At 35.5% G+C, this 15,264-nt stretch overlaps 4 protein-coding genes across 4 annotated transcripts; 1 reads left to right on the top strand and 3 right to left on the bottom strand.

The window, feature by feature from the left end:
* Window positions 1-4,640: 4,640 nt before the first annotated feature.
* On the bottom strand, window positions 4,641-6,072 carry LOC124452879. The gene is made up of 2 exons (XM_047003510.1): window positions 5,599-6,072; window positions 4,641-5,349 (listed from the first exon to the last, which is right to left on the bottom strand). The coding sequence occupies exons 1-2, from the start codon at window positions 6,050-6,052 to the stop codon at window positions 5,021-5,023; spliced, it is 783 nt and encodes a 260-aa protein (XP_046859466.1). The 5' UTR covers window positions 6,053-6,072; the 3' UTR covers window positions 4,641-5,020.
* A 16-nt stretch (window positions 6,073-6,088) lies between these two features.
* On the bottom strand, window positions 6,089-7,980 carry LOC124453435. Its single transcript, XM_047004254.1, has 3 exons — window positions 7,497-7,980; window positions 6,547-7,245; window positions 6,089-6,294 (listed from the first exon to the last, which is right to left on the bottom strand). Exons 1-3 carry the CDS (start codon window positions 7,978-7,980, stop codon window positions 6,089-6,091), a joined length of 1,389 nt encoding a protein of 462 aa, XP_046860210.1.
* A 592-nt stretch (window positions 7,981-8,572) lies between these two features.
* LOC124452876 (adenylyltransferase and sulfurtransferase MOCS3-like) lies at window positions 8,573-11,035 on the top strand. Its single transcript, XM_047003505.1, has 3 exons — window positions 8,573-8,965; window positions 9,067-9,660; window positions 9,867-11,035. The coding sequence occupies exons 1-3, from the start codon at window positions 8,612-8,614 to the stop codon at window positions 10,263-10,265; spliced, it is 1,347 nt and encodes a 448-aa protein (XP_046859461.1). The 5' UTR covers window positions 8,573-8,611; the 3' UTR covers window positions 10,266-11,035.
* A 1,133-nt stretch (window positions 11,036-12,168) lies between these two features.
* Window positions 12,169-13,518, bottom strand: LOC124453434. Its single transcript, XM_047004253.1, has 2 exons — window positions 13,032-13,518; window positions 12,169-12,780 (listed from the first exon to the last, which is right to left on the bottom strand). Exons 1-2 carry the CDS (start codon window positions 13,516-13,518, stop codon window positions 12,383-12,385), a joined length of 885 nt encoding a protein of 294 aa, XP_046860209.1. The 3' UTR covers window positions 12,169-12,382.
* Between the last annotated feature and the right edge of the window lie 1,746 nt (window positions 13,519-15,264).

Raw genomic sequence — 15,264 nt, 5'->3', positions numbered from 1 at the left:
ACCAGACAACTCGAAATGATTGCCAAAAATGTCGTAAGTTTAACGGAGACGTCACAATCGTAGATCGGGGAAATCCCCCACAACTCACAAAGACACAAAGAAAAAGAAATATGAAAGTGAAAGAGAAGTTAAATTAAGCGGCAAGTATCTTGTTCAAAGATTAAAATGCAAAAGTAAAATTGAAAGTAATGCGCCGACGTAACTTCATCGAAAATAAAGCAATTTCTCAGTTTCTGATCTTCCAAGAAAGTGATTTCGAAAATGATAAATACACGTATTTGACTAAAAAGAAAGCAAAAGTGTACAAATTTCATTAACAGGTTGCCTTTAAAATTTACATGCAGCAAACAGACTGCTACAGACAACTATTCACTTTAATCATGCAAATAATTCACTAATATGTCCGGTACTTCGCCAAAATGCGGCAGATTTTAACTTATTGAAATGTTTATTTCATATGGCCAAGATAATAGTCCAAATTTTTGCCACTGCCTAGGTATCCTTCATACGCTTCCAGCCAAACACGACCTTTTATGAAAATCTCGTAAAATGTATGCTCTGGGTTCCATCTCGGAGCATAAAAATGACATATCTTTAACATTCCATCTCGTCGTCCAATCGTATGATTAGCAGCGCTTATATTCCATTCCTTTGGCATCGGTTTGGGTGAAGAAGCAACCACTAAGTTGGGCAAACTGTTCGGAAAATCAGATGGAACATAAAGACGAAGGGTGTACTTTTTATTATTGTTTGTTGTCATTTCTATTTCGACTTTAGTCGCTCCTAATACAGTTGGATCAATCCATCTGATCTTCCCAGCGAAATACCGTTCTAATATTTCCTTTTCAACAACAAGTCTTTGCCGCTGTAACGCAGTCCAAGGCATTGTCAGAGAATATGAACTTTTTGTAAATGCCTCAACAATTAAATGATGATTTATTCAAGGCTCGATTATTTCATAAAGTGTAAAATTGCACGTGATATACATTCATACAAAAGTGGCTATTTTCAAATTCGTTTCTTTGTTTTGATAACAAACCTTAAAAATAGTTTCACATAAGTATGATCCATTAATTTGATACATTGAGATTGTTGAACATTTTGATTGCATATGCCCCAGATAATATTCCATTGGATTCGCAGTTGATAGATGTCCTTCGAATCGTAAGCGTAAATCCCAAGCTCTGTCTAACGTGAATATTTCGCAGAACGTGTGTTATGTTGTCCAAGCTAGACTTCTTGGGAAATCATTGGGTATATATACATGCAATAAACTTTATTATTGTTTGTCGTCATTGTCACATCAACTTTAGTGTTGTCCGTTGGATTAACCCAATTTACTTCGTCCCTGAAATATTTGTCCAGTATACTCTTCTCGATGGCAAGTCTTTTTCGTTGACTCTGTGACCAAGGCATTGTAGTATAGCAAGCTAAAATATTAGAGAGAACGTGCCACAAGCTAAAAATCAGAGGCAGTTCCAGTTTGAGTCACTGGTTTGAGTTCCTTTGCAATACAAGGAACCCAGGAACTTGTTAGAGTCAGTGGTTGGAGTTAGGACACCGGAAGTAAAATTGCCTAGCGTCCGCCATTTTTCTTCCAAACGGCAAAAGCCGGGAATTATAGAGCATTAAATAGGGAAAAGTCGCCATCATAACATTAAATTCACTTTTGAGACAGAACAAAACAACCAAATTCCTATCTTTGATATTCTTATCAATTAATGGACTAAAAAATAGTCAACCTCGGTTTTTTAAAAGAAAACTTACACCGGTCCTCTTACTAACTTTCTTAGTTTCACCTCTCTTCGATACAATCTAGTCTCATAAAAACACTCTTAAAACCAAGATACAGCCAGTCTAAGAGTTGAAGAGTATTCTAGCGTTTCATACAGTAACGTCCATCAGTTCGTTAGCCCCTGGGACAACGCTGAAATAGCCAAACATGCAACATCAATTTAAGGACTTGGGGTAGATTTCTTGCATGGTATTTGAGATTCGAAATGAACTTTATCAAACTTGAAAATGACATCTTCAACATCCTTATGACATATGACGTGAGCTCTATGAGTAGTTTTATGACTTTTATCAATACAAAGGTACAAAAGTACAAACCCCACGTTGTGTTGCGTTCAATCTTTCATAGTATTGGCCAAAACTTTTCAAAGAATTCACCAAAATATATTGATAATAAAAATACTTCGATAAGTTTCCACAACTTTCAAAATTAGCTCCGTTAAGTTAACTCTCGCCTTAAATGGAAGCAGTAATGTCGAAATGCTAGAAAAGAAAAGGAAAAATTTAAAGTTGTTGAAGAGAGATAAGTGTGTGGTGATTCTCATGGTAGCGTACATAAATTCAGAAAAAGTTCAACGAAGTTTCGACGATGATTTAAAAGTTTAGAGTTTCGACAGGAAAGTACATTTATTTGAATAACACCTGAGTCGCAAAACCAGACAACTCTAAATAATTGCCAAAAATGTCGCAAGTTTAACGGAGACGTCACAATCGTAAATCGGGGAAATCCCCCACAACTCACAAAGACACAAAGAAAAAGAAACATGAAAGTGAAAGAGAGGTTAAATTAAGCGACAATTAAAATTGAAAGTAATGTGCCGAAGTATCTTCTTCGAAAATAAAGCAATTTCTCAGTTTTTGATCTTCCAAGAAAATGATTTTGAAAATGATAAATACACCTATTTGACTAAAAAGAAAGCAAAAATGTACAAATTTCATTAACAGGTTGCTCTTAAAATTTACATGCAGCAAGCAGACTGCTACAGACAACTATTCACTTTAATCATGCAAATAATTCACTAATATGTCCCCGTACTTCGCCATAATGCAGCAGATTTTAACTTATTGAAATGTTTATTGCATATGGCCATAATCGCTCATTGATTAAATTACAAGTATAGCAGTAGTTTTACATAAGTAAAATCCATTAATTTGATACATTGAGGTTGTTGAACACTTATCTTCATTGCATATGGCCTAGATAATGTTCCATGGAATTCCTAGTTGACAGATGCCCTTCGTAAGCTTCGAGCCAAACTCTGCCTTTCATGAAAATTTCGTATAACGTATGCGCGTTGTCCCAGCGTTCTGAGCGATAGAAACATATCTTCAAATACCCTTCGTCATTTCGTCCCAAAGTGTGTGTGGTTCCACTTGATCCCCAGTTAGGCATTGGTGAAGGCGAACTTTTCACTACCATCACGGGTAGACTGTTTGGGAAATCACTGGGTAAATATACACGAAGGCAATAAACTTTATTATTGTTTGTTGTCATTGTCACATCAACTTTAGTGTTGCCCGTCGGATCAACCCAATTTACTTTGTCCCTGAAATATTTGTCCAGTATATCCTTCTCGACGGCTAGTCTATTTTGTTGACTCTGTGACCAAGGCATTGTAGTATAGAAAGCTAAAGTATTAGAACGTGCCACAAACTTTAAGAATCAGCTTCATTAAGCTTGTTCAACTGATATATCTTTGCGCATGCGCAGTGCAAGTCCATGTCCTGAACATTTAAACAAAGAGATTTTATTTTCTTAAAAGTATCAAGTTATATTATGAGGTTTAGCTGTACGATTATAGCAACAAAGAGTTTGAATTATTGCTTAAAGTAAAACAAAGTTGTAGTTAAAAAATAAAGTTTTACAAATTTCTCTTCGGAATTTAGGCATTTGCTAAACCTTTAAGCCCACATTTTTGTTGCACATATATCCTGTTTTGCCCCCGCCCCCCCAGTAAAATTTCTTTAAAAAGGCACTGGGCAATTGGCAATGTTTATACAACTGTCTCTAGTTGAAAATAGTCCTCACAATTCCCTTCTCCAGTACACGAAACACGAAATACACGAATACACAATACGCGAAAAGAAAGCAAAAGCAAAGATGCTACCTAAGGCCTCGTTTACACTATACCGGATTGCTATCGTAGCAGGTTGAATATTCTTTGTATTAAAAGACAGTGAAATTGTTCAACGTCAGAAACACAATCAAATAGACTAAATCTATCAGCTTAATAAGCTTTTATTCCGAACAGTTACCCCTTTAAAGCAAATGAAGATGTAGTGATGAGCGAATCCGGTATAGTGTAAACGCAGCCTAAAATTAATTCACTTTCACAACCATTTTTTATTGGAAAGGGTTTCTAATTTCTAAGAAAAAAATTAAAATTGAAACACTGTAATTAATGGAGAACTTTCAAAATTCAACCCGTGTATTTCGTGAGAATGGAAACGGCAATAGCACGATAAAATGAGCAACAATTCTTTTCGAAATCGTGTTTCGCCAAAACTATTTAGCAAACAATATTTGCATTATGTAAATATTTAATCAGTAAATGTTTTTGTATGCAAACTTTTTGTTACGAACACAAGAATAACTCTAGATAACCAACTAAGACGGTACCAACAATAATCATCCAGTACTAACTTTATGGCATGGAAGTTTAGAACATTTTATTCATTGAGCGTTTAATAAAGGAGTTGAAGATATAAAAAGATTGTCTCAGTTTAGCAAGTCAGAAAGTGAACATACTTTAAATAGTTAATATATTGAAGTCTATCATATCTGGCGCTTTCCATCACGGCTATGTAGAAAGGATAAATCACTTTAAGTTCACATAACAATCCCCTCAATAATAACAATCCATATTACAATGTTTATACATGTTATCTATTCTTGCATAAGATCTCCAAAATCATTCCAATCCACGTTACGCTTACGGAATTTCAGTATTTTTTAATAAAGTCCAACAGTATTAGAAACACATTTTAAACAGGATGATTTTGAGAGTACTTTACTAACAGACTATACCACGTATCAATTACAAAAAATTAAAACAGGCTACATATGTACAATCATACATATAAATTCTAAGAATAATAATAATAATAATTCATTCATTCATTCATTCAGGTGATGATAGGAATTTATCCTGTGAATATCACATAATCCTTAGTTTGAATGGTAATTGGTAATGTTTACAGCACTTTCTTATGTTGAAAATAGTTATCACATCAATCCCTCACCGGACAACTTTGATAGATCAACAACTTCCCCCAACTTCTTTGCTGTCATTAAACTGTGTGAAGGATTCCCTGCTCCTTGTGAGGCAATAGCTTGCTGATTGTTAGAAGTACGTGAGTGGAGATCTCTACTCTCTGTCCCTGAGTTTGGTGGAATATTCTCACGATTAGGTTCATCTCTCGTTGTAGAATTTACCCGTTTATCTCCGTGATGTTTTGGAGGTTCTTTTCCCTCTTCAATTTCATGTTCAATTTCACTATACACGTTAGTAGAGGGAAAATTTTCTTTTGTCCCAGACATAAATTCTATTTTTCCTAAAGTATACATTTTACAGCAATAAGTCACATGCTTTCATTTGACTCAAGAACAACAAATAAAGTTTTTGAAAAGGAGCATTAAACGTGTCAAAGTACCTGTATTGTAATCATGTCTTGAATTCAATAATAATAATTGAATAATATAAACACAACAATTTCAATCAAAAGAAGCACATATTTTAAATATGACCGTTCATGCGCACAGCGAATGCAGATGTTATGAACAACACAAAAAGGTTAAATTACCTTCAATGTAACTACGTTTTGAGCTCAAGAAGAGATAAGGATGTATTTTAATATTGTCCAAAGGAATGTCGTGTGCTCTCTTCAGGCCAGAACTAAACTCGATGGTGGCAATAAAAAGGACAAATCTTTCCACACCAAGATGAGGCATATTGGATTTTATTGTTCTGCAATCACCTTCACTTGGCTTGGGCATTCTCATCTGATGATGTGAATGCCATTCTCCAACATTGCAGAGACCTTCTTTAGAAGTGATCAAAGATCCAATTTTTTCCAGATATTGAACATCTTGATGGAACGAGGTTTCAGTACGTAAGCAATTCTTTCCAGGTCCAATAAAACGTTGAATAACGACAGTGTTATCACTTCGCCAAAGTCCAAAGAGATCTCCTCCAGTCTCAATGTTTGGATAACGTTGAACCATCTTCTGAATTCCTTCATAATCTTTTTCATACATGTAGGCCACGAATTCAGGGCGGCTAGACATTTTGTTTTATTTTCCTGCAACGAAGAATATCCTCGACTCTGAGTTTGGTGGAATATTCTCATCATTTGGCTCATCTCTCTTTGTAGAATTTACCCGTTTATCTCCGCAATGTTTTGGAGGCTCTTTTCCGTCTTCAATTTCACGTGCTATACGGCTATTCTTGTTAGTGGAATGAGGATTTTCTTTTGTCTCAGACATAAATTTGATTTTTCCTAAAGTATACATTTTACAGCAATAAGTCACATGCTTTCATTTGACTCAAAAACAACAAATAAAGTTTTTGAAAAGGAGCATTAAACGGGTCAAAGTACCTGTATTGTAATCATGTCTTGAATTCAATAATAATAAGTGAATAATATAAACACAACAATTTCAATCAAAAGAAGCACATATTTTAAATATGACCGTTCATGCGCACAGCGAATGCAGATGTTATGAACAACACAAAAAAAAGGTTAAATTACCTTCAATGTAACTACGTTTTGAGCTCAAGAAGAGATAAGGATGTATTTTAATATTGTCCAAAGGAATGTCGTGTGCTCTCTTCAGGCCAGAACTAAACTCGATGGTGGCAATAAAAAGGACAAATCTTTCCACACCAAGATGAGGCATATTGGATTTTATTGTTCTGCAATCACCTTCACTTGGCTTGGGCATTCTCATCTGATGATGTGAATGCCATTCTCCAACATTGCAGAGACCTTCTTTAGAAGTGATCAAAGATCCAACTTTTTCCAGATATTGAACATTTTGATGGAACGAGGTTTCAGTACGTGAGCAATTCTTTCCAGGTCCAATAAAACGTTGAATAACGACAGTGTTATCACTTCGCCAAAGTCCAAAGAGATCTCCTCCAGTCTCAATGTTTGGATAACGTTGAACCATCTTCTGAATTCCTTCATAATCTTTTTCATACATGTAGGCCACGAATTCAGGGCGGCTAGACATTTTTGTTTTATTTTCCTGCAACGAAGAATATCCTCGACTCCCTGAGTTTGGTGGAATATTCTCATCATTTGGCTCATCTCTCTTTGTAGAATTTACCCGTTTATCTCCGCAATGTTTTGGAGGCTCTTTTCCGTCTTCAATTTCACGTGCTATACGGCTATTCTTGTTAGTGGAATGAGGATTTTCTTTTGTCTCAGACATAAATTTGATTTTTCCTAAAGTATACATTTTACAGCAATAAGTCACATGCTTTCATTTGACTCAAAAACAACAAATAAAGTTTTTGAAAAGGAGCATTAAACGGTCAAAGTACTTGTATTGTAACCATGTCTTGAATTCAATAATAATAAGTGAATAATATAAACACAACAATTTCAATCAAAAGAAGCACATATTTTAAGTATGAACGTTCATGTGCACAGCGAATGCAGATGTTATGAACAACACAAAAAAAAGGTTGAATTACCTTCAATGTAACTACGTTTTGAGCTTAAGAAGAGATAAGGACGTATTTTGATTTTGTCCAAAGGAATGTCGTGTGTTCTCTTCAGGCCAGGATGAAAATCGATGGTGGCAATAAAAAGGACAAATCTTTGCACACCAAGATGAGGCATATTGGACTTTATTGTTTGGCGATCACCTTCACTGGGATAGGGCAGGCCAAGCGTATGATGTGAATGCCATTCTCCGACATTGCAGAGACCTTCTTTAGAAGTGATCAACGATCCAACTTTTTCCAGATATTGAACATCTTGATGGAACGAGGTTTTAGTACGTGAGCAATTCTTTCCAGGTCCAATAAAACGTTGAATAACGACAGTGCTATCATCTTGCCAAAGTCCAAAGAGATCTCCTCCAGTCTCAATGTCTGGATAACGTTGAACCATCTTCTGAATTCCTTCATAATCTTTTTCATACATGTAGGCAACGAATTCAGGGCGGTTAGACATTTTTGTTTTATTTTCCTGCAACGAAGAATATCTTCGACGACTACGATTGGTAAGTATGTAAACACTTCGAGATAAACCAAGCGTTATAAGAATTGAAAGTATTTACTGTTTCGATTTAATTGTTCCAAGAACAGCACAATTGTGTTCTTGGAAGCATGGAGTGTTAAATAAACGTGTTCTTACGATATTAACTAATTTTAAGTATTAATTCATATATTAATGGCTACTTGACAAAAAGAAAGTAAAACAAAAATATGTAAGTTAAAATTCACTTTCGAAAGCCTTTTCTACTTGGAACACCCGTTCCGAAGTCCAAACTAGCTAAGTAAAACTGAAAGACTGCGCCTTCAAGAAAAAATGCTCGACAATTTTGAATTTCTAGCGCGTTTCTTTTTTAATATTCAAGTTGCTCATTTTCATTATCGTACAAGAAATAGTTGCGTAGGTAATCATTTTCTCCTTAACAATTTAGCGAAGTTTGTGAATTTATTTGTATCTGGTCGAGTATTTGGCAAAGTAAAAGCGAAACCGGAAATGAGATGTTACAAGGCAGGCAATTTAAAGGAAAAGCCCTTCGAAGAATCAGCTTAGATTATTACAAACATTTTAACAAGGTCAAGCAAAGAGAGAGATGGATGACAAGCCAGTAGTTTGCTTTTTGCAACCAAATTTTATTGAAGAAGTGAAGAAGCAAGAAAGCCCTTGTATTCAAGTGTCGGTATTTGACGACGCGACTGTGTTTCATATTCGTGTACATTCAACTACACACAACGGCGAGACAAATGGATACAGTTCAGAAATCGACAACACCAAAACGAAAGTCCTTTTGAAGATTTTTGCCGACGAAGATAGCCTAGATGACAATGACAAAATAAAATCAGCAGTATCGGAGTACTTCGACGAAGAAAAAAGCTCAAAATCAGAACTTTTGTTGATGATTGGGAAAATTTCGAACGCCCAAAAGGAAAATGAAAATAGCATAAAGGTAAGCAAGCTCTCGCGGGTAGTGACAAAAATTTTTGCAATTTTTCTCAGTTCCTATAAAAAACATTTTACAACTGAGCCAGCGTAATCTTCCTCACGCAGGTATATTTACGTAACATGGAGTACAGCGAAGCAGTGGAGTGTGACATCCTACTACAACCTTCAAAGGAGTTACTCTACTCCCGCAGTAAAGGCATCCTTGAATCTCGATTACTTGAAAAACGTAAAGTGGCTATTGTCGGTTTGGGAAGTGGAGGGTCGTTCATTGCAGTAGAATTGGCAAAAGCAGGCGTTGGGAACTTTGTATTGATCGACTTCGATCGTATCGAGTTGAATAACATTGCAAGACACGTATGTGGTCTTAGGGATCTGGGTCGGCTTAAAACAAATGTCCTTCGTGAAATGCTATTGAATAAAAACCCTTTTATCAACATTGACACTCATGCTACTGACATCAACAACATCCACGAGGCTAGAAAGATCCTCAAAGAATGCGATCTTGTAATCGCCGCGACTGACAACGTCCGCAGTCGGCTTAATATCAACAGCATTGCCATTGAGTACAAGATTCCTACAATCTTCGGAAAGTGTTCGGTGCGTGCCGCAGGTGGCGAGGTACTCCGTGTTCGACCGAATGACGGACCTTGTTTTAGCTGTGTGTTCAGCAACCAAAGTTTCGAAGCTAGCCGAGAAGAGGTAGGCCTTCCAAACCATAGTTAAAAATGATGATTTTATCCAAGAATAGAGGTAGCAATTGTTGCTTCCCCATGCTAATGGAAGAAAATGAGTGCAAACGGCTTATGTCCGCATAAACAAACTTTGATTTGTTCTTAGTTTCCACTATATGCTTAAGTTGTGGATAGTTAAGTTTAGACGAAATCATCTTACGTATGTTACTCTAGGTGTCTACTTATCGTCAAGCGAGGGCAGCACAACCATCCTACGTCAGCAACGAAGACGTGGAGACAACAATACAAGTTGGACTTTCGTCAGACATCATACCAATTGGCACAATGATAGTGAAGGTTGCGTTGGTAGAGTTATGTCGTGGTAAGGACAGCGCTTTGGCCACTTTAGAGAAAGATCTAAGTGCACCCTATTATCGCTGGGCCAATCGACGCGAGCAAGAGTTCACTGCTTATCCTGAGGATGGCTTTGCTTGCTTCAACAAGCCTTCCATACTGAGATGGTATCCGGTCGAGTTTGAAAGAAAGAAGGATTGTGCTGCTTGCAGGGAACTACCCAATATATCGGAAGAAGATCTTGACTTTTTTAACTCTCCTAAAACTGACAAACCATAACAGTTAGACAGTACGATAATATCCTAGTAAACTATATTGAAACTTCCGCACAAAAATCAACAAACACTAGTGAAAGCACAACTTCTTGAGAATAATTTCACGAAGTTAAGCACCTTAATGAAAGCTACTGCATAGCATAACAATATATTTCAGCACAAATTATCCAACTGAATTAACGTTCTTGGTTTCGCTTTATGTACATACTTATGAAATTGCTTGCGTGCAGATAAAAAATTTTAACGATCATTTTATCCAACGTACTTACTTTCATCACCTGGAACTCGACAATTTCAACGAAACTATTTAAATTTACGAGGATCTGATAAACGAACTGTAAGAATGTAGAACAGCGATGGTAGAAAGACGAGCAGAAACTGGAGACATTCACTTTCGGCAGTGACCATTGCGTCATGGCAACTAGCGGGAAGATGTGCAGGAACCAATGACAAAGAAGGATCACAATGAAGTTATCTCGATGTCTAGTCTTTCTCGTTGACTCTGTGATCAAGGCATTGTAGTATAGAAAGCTAAAGTATTAGAACGTGCCACAAACTTTAAGATTCAGCTCCATTAAGCTCGTTCAACTGATAAATCTTTGCGCATTCGCAGTGCAAGTCATGTCTTGAAACGTTTAAACAAAGAGATTTTGTTACGAGATTTTTTTCTTAAAAGTTTCAAGTTATATTATGCAGTTTAGCTGTACGATTATAGCAACAGAGAGTTTGAATTATTGCTTAAAGTAAAACAAAGTTGTAGTTAAAAAATAAAGTTTTACAAAATTTCTCTTCAGAATTTAGGAATTTGCTGAACCTTAAGGCTACATTTTTGTTGTGCCATTTTTCCTGTTTTGCCCTCTCCCCCCCCTCTCTTTGAAATTTCTTTAAAAAAGGCAATTAGTAATGTTTACACAACTGTCTCTAGTTGAAAATAGTCTTCACAAAAATCCATCTAAAGTAGACGAAACACAAAATACACAAATACACAATATGCGAAAAGAAAGCAAAAGCAAAGATGCTACCTAAAGCCCCGTTTACACTATACCGGATTGCTATCGTAGCAGGCTGAATATTCTTTGTATTAAAGGGCAGTGAAATTGTTCAACGTCAAAAACATAATCAAATAGACTAAATCTATCAGCTTAATAAGCTTTTACTCCGAATAGTTACCCCTTTAAAGCAAATGAAGATGTCGTGATGAGCGAATCTGGTATTGTGTAAACGCAGCCTAAGATTAATTCACTTTCACAACCATTTTTTATTTGGAAAGGGTTTCTAATTTCAAAGACAAAATTAAAATTGAAACACTGTAATTAATGGAGAACTTTCAAATTTCATCTCGTGTGTTTCGTGAAAATGGAAACGGCAATAGAACGATAAAATGAGCAACAATTACTTTCCGAATCGTGTTTCGCCAAAACCATTTAGCAAACAATATTTGCATTATGTAAATATTTAATCAGTAAATGTGTTTGTGTGCAAAATTCTTGTTTCGAACACAAGAATAACTCTAAATACCCAACTAAGACGGTACCAAGAATAATTATCCAGCAATAACTTGGCATGGAAGTTTCAAAACATTTTATTCATTGTGAGCGATTAATAAAGAAGTTGAAGATATAAAAAAAATTGTCTCAGCTTAACAAATTAGAAAGTGTACGTACTATAGATGGATATGTTGAAGTCTATCATATCTGGCGCTTTCCATCACTGCTATGTTGACAGGATAAATCACTTTAACCTCACATAACAATCCCCTCAATAATAACAATTCATATTGCAATGTATATACATATTATCTATTCTTGCATAAGATCACCAAAATCATTCCAATCCACGTTACGCTTACGGAATTTCAGTATTTTTGAATAAAGTCCAACAGTATTAGAAACACATTTTAAACAGGATGATTTTGAGAGTACTTTACTAACAGACTATACAACGTGTCAATTACAAAAAATTAAAACAGGCTACATATGTACAATCATACATATAAATTAATAAGTGCACAAAGATTCAGGTGATGGCAGGAATTTATCCCGTGCCGTGAATATCACATAATCCTTAGTCTGAATGCTAATCGGTAATGTTTACAGCACTTTCTTATGTTGAAAATAGTACTCAGAAAAATCCCTCACTGGATATCTTTGATAGATCAACAACTTCCCCCAACTTATTTGCTGTCATTGAATTGTGTGAAGGATTCCTTGCTCCTTGTGAGGCAATAGCTTGCTGATTGTAAGAAGTACGTGAGTGGAGATCTCTATTCTCTGTCCCTGAGTTTGGTGGAATGTTCTCATTATTTGGCTCATCTCTCATTGTAGAATTTACCCGTTTATCTCTGCGATGTTGTGGAGGTTCTTTTCCCTCTTCAATTTCACGTGCTATATCGCTATACACTCCGAAAAATCCATTTCCGGACATCTGTAATTGAACTGCTTCAATTTCACGTGCTATACGGCTATTCTTGTTAGTGGAATGAGGATCTTCTTTTGTCCCAGACATAAATTTGATTTTTCCTAAAGTATACATTTTACAGCAATAAGTCACATGCTTTCATTTAACTCAAATAAAGTTTTTGAAAAGGAGCACTAAACGGGTCAAAGTACCTGTATTGTAATCATGTCTCGAATTCAATAATAATAATTGAATAATATAAGCACAATAATTTCAATCAAAAGAAGCACATATTTTAAGTATGGCCGTTCATGCGCACAGTGAATGCAGATTTTATGATCAACACAAAAACAACTTATTAGGGTTAAATTACCTTCAATGTAACTAGGTTTTGAGCTCAAGAAGAGGTATGGACGTATTTTGATATTGTCCAAAGGAGGAATGTCGTTTGTTCTATTCAGGCCAGGATGAAAATCGATGGTAGCAATAAAAAAGATAAGTCTTTCCACACCAAGATGTGACATATTAGACTTTATTGTTCTGCAATCACCTTCACTGGGCTTGGGCATTCCAATCTGATGATGAGAGCGCCATTCTCCAACATTGCAAAGACCTTCTTTAGAAGTGATCAAAGATCCAATTTTTTCCAGATATTGAACATCTTGATGGAACGAGGTTTTAGTACGTGAGCAATTCTTTCCAGGTCCGATAAAACGTTGAATAACGACAGTGTTATCATTTCGCCAAAGTCCAAAGAGATTTCCTCCTGTCTCAATGTTTGGATAGTAGCTCACCAACTTTTGAATCTCCTTATAATCGTTTTCATACATGTAGGCAACGAATTCAGGGTGGCTAGACATTTTTTTTCTTTTATTTTCCTGCAGCAAAAATGTCTGAAATGGCCGCAAACGGAAAATACGAAGCTACAATACTTTGTGAACAAGCCAAGCGATTGAAGAATTGAAACTATTCATTGTTTACATATTAATTTTATCGCAAGAAAAGAATAATTGGATACCTGGAAACAGTTTGTAATGCTAAACAAGCGTATCTTCCACAATTATACGTATGTAAGAAGATACTGGAATGATTTGTTAAATTACAAAAAAAAATAAAAAAAATATCATAATTGAATTACTGAAATGGCTTCAAGCAGTAAGAATTCTCAGGCAGTGAGTATATTACCAGTGTGAAATAGCAGTTGAAAGTAAAAGTATTTTGATTTTATTGTTGAAAGAAATAGCATTTACATGCAGAGTATAAAAAGCGTCACGCGCTAAAGACAATAAAGAAAAAGAAAGTGAAAGCAATAAAAATTTAACTTAGTTCTATAATATATATTCGCAGAAAAAGCTCCTGGCTTACATGAAAACACGTACACATTTCTAAAATCCCTCATACATCGTTAAATTATCTTTTGAAGAAATGTGCAACAAATCTTAATAGCTAAATCTACACTCCACTGATAACTGTTTAGCGATTACAGCTTGTGAAAGATTTAATAAACTAAAAGTGAAGAGAATAATGACATACAAGTCAACAAAAGCATATACATCTTTCGTGATGAGGAACACATTTTGCCATTTTATTGATTTACAGTTGAACCATTTGAAAGTACAGACAAGAAAAAATCTCAGATTGGCTCAATTGGCCAATCACATGTTGTCGTGAGCAATATAAACCAAACACAAAAAGGCATGATTTAAATATTATCGAACTGGCAACTTCTTTCGATATTGTAGCATTGTTTTTTCAAAAGTAATGTATAATTTATGTTGTACCTATTTAATTGGCTAGGCAAAACAACATTTTTCAAATACAAAATTTTAATCACGAACAAGTGAGGCGACAGCTTCCATGGTGAAGCTAGAACCCTCTACATGGGCAAAGATTTTAATACTATGCAAATGTGCATGTTTACCTACGTGTATGATGTCATTATCTTCGAAGAAAAAAGCGCTTGTGATTGGTTTATTCCTTGTGCATAAATAAACGCAAGAAACGAAATCGTATTCTTATCACGACAAGGGAACGGTAGTAAGACTTTAAACGAAAAAGCGAAGAAGGAGAACAATATTTTCGCTATAATGTCCCAGAGTAGAGATATTCAGGGACATCTAACAACAGTTGCCCAGGGAAAAAAAACAAATCAGAAATTGGAATTTGATCCAGCAACCGGCAAACTCCGCGTCACAAGCACTCCCAATCCTGACAATGTCGTCGCGACCGAAATGGCAGCCTCTGGTTTTTTTGGTCTTGTGTACACATCTACGCTGATAAAACAAGTTGAAGAATCATTTGGATATGATGATGACGAAGACGATGAAGAAGATAGAATGCTTTCGAAACAGCCATATTTTTGTTTGTAACTTCCCAGAACTGCGACTTCTTGGTAAAATGAAAATATAATTTATGGTTTCATTTTTGTGACTGCACAATTGAGTAACGCAAACGTATAAATATATTTTATATAGTCAAAAGCATTATGTAAAATGATCATTTTTTTAATTTTTTTATGCACATCTGTATCAATGGAGCTCATAGGTATAAAATAAATGAAAAGCTGTAATCTTTGTCAAAAACAGAAACATTTAGAATTTCATAGT

Source organism: Xenia sp. Carnegie-2017, unplaced genomic scaffold (genome assembly GCF_021976095.1).
Source record: "Xenia sp. Carnegie-2017 unplaced genomic scaffold, XeniaSp_v1 HiC_scaffold_25, whole genome shotgun sequence".
In the NCBI taxonomy this organism is placed as follows: Eukaryota; Metazoa; Cnidaria; class Anthozoa; order Malacalcyonacea; family Xeniidae; genus Xenia; species Xenia sp. Carnegie-2017.
Note: the sequence above shows the minus strand (reverse complement) of the source record. Positions and strands in the feature narration are given on the sequence as shown.

Bases quoted from the DNA above. Each gene is read 5' to 3' on its own strand.
- LOC124453435 (XM_047004254.1), bottom strand. From the start codon at position 7,980: ATGTCTAACCGCCCTGAATTCGTTGCCTACATGTATGAAAAAGATTAT. The intron at 7,246-7,496 runs GTAATTCAACCT...TGTATACTTTAG, and splicing joins AAAACGTAGTTACATTGAAG to GAAAAATCAAATTTATGTCT. The intron at 6,295-6,546 runs GTAATTTAACCT...TGTATACTTTAG, and splicing joins AAAACGTAGTTACATTGAAG to GAAAAATCAAATTTATGTCT.
- LOC124453434 (XM_047004253.1), bottom strand. From the start codon at position 13,518: ATGTCTAGCCACCCTGAATTCGTTGCCTACATGTATGAAAACGATTAT. The intron at 12,781-13,031 runs GTAATTTAACCC...TGTATACTTTAG, and splicing joins AAAACCTAGTTACATTGAAG to GAAAAATCAAATTTATGTCT.
- LOC124452876 (XM_047003505.1), top strand. From the start codon at position 8,612: ATGGATGACAAGCCAGTAGTTTGCTTTTTGCAACCAAATTTTATTGAA. The intron at 8,966-9,066 runs GTAAGCAAGCTC...TTCCTCACGCAG, and splicing joins AAAATGAAAATAGCATAAAG to GTATATTTACGTAACATGGA. The intron at 9,661-9,866 runs GTAGGCCTTCCA...ATGTTACTCTAG, and splicing joins TCGAAGCTAGCCGAGAAGAG to GTGTCTACTTATCGTCAAGC.
- LOC124452879 (XM_047003510.1), bottom strand. From the start codon at position 6,052: ATGTATGAAAAAGATTATGAAGGAATTCAGAAGATGGTTCAACGTTAT. The intron at 5,350-5,598 runs GTAATTTAACCT...TGTATACTTTAG, and splicing joins AAAACGTAGTTACATTGAAG to GAAAAATAGAATTTATGTCT.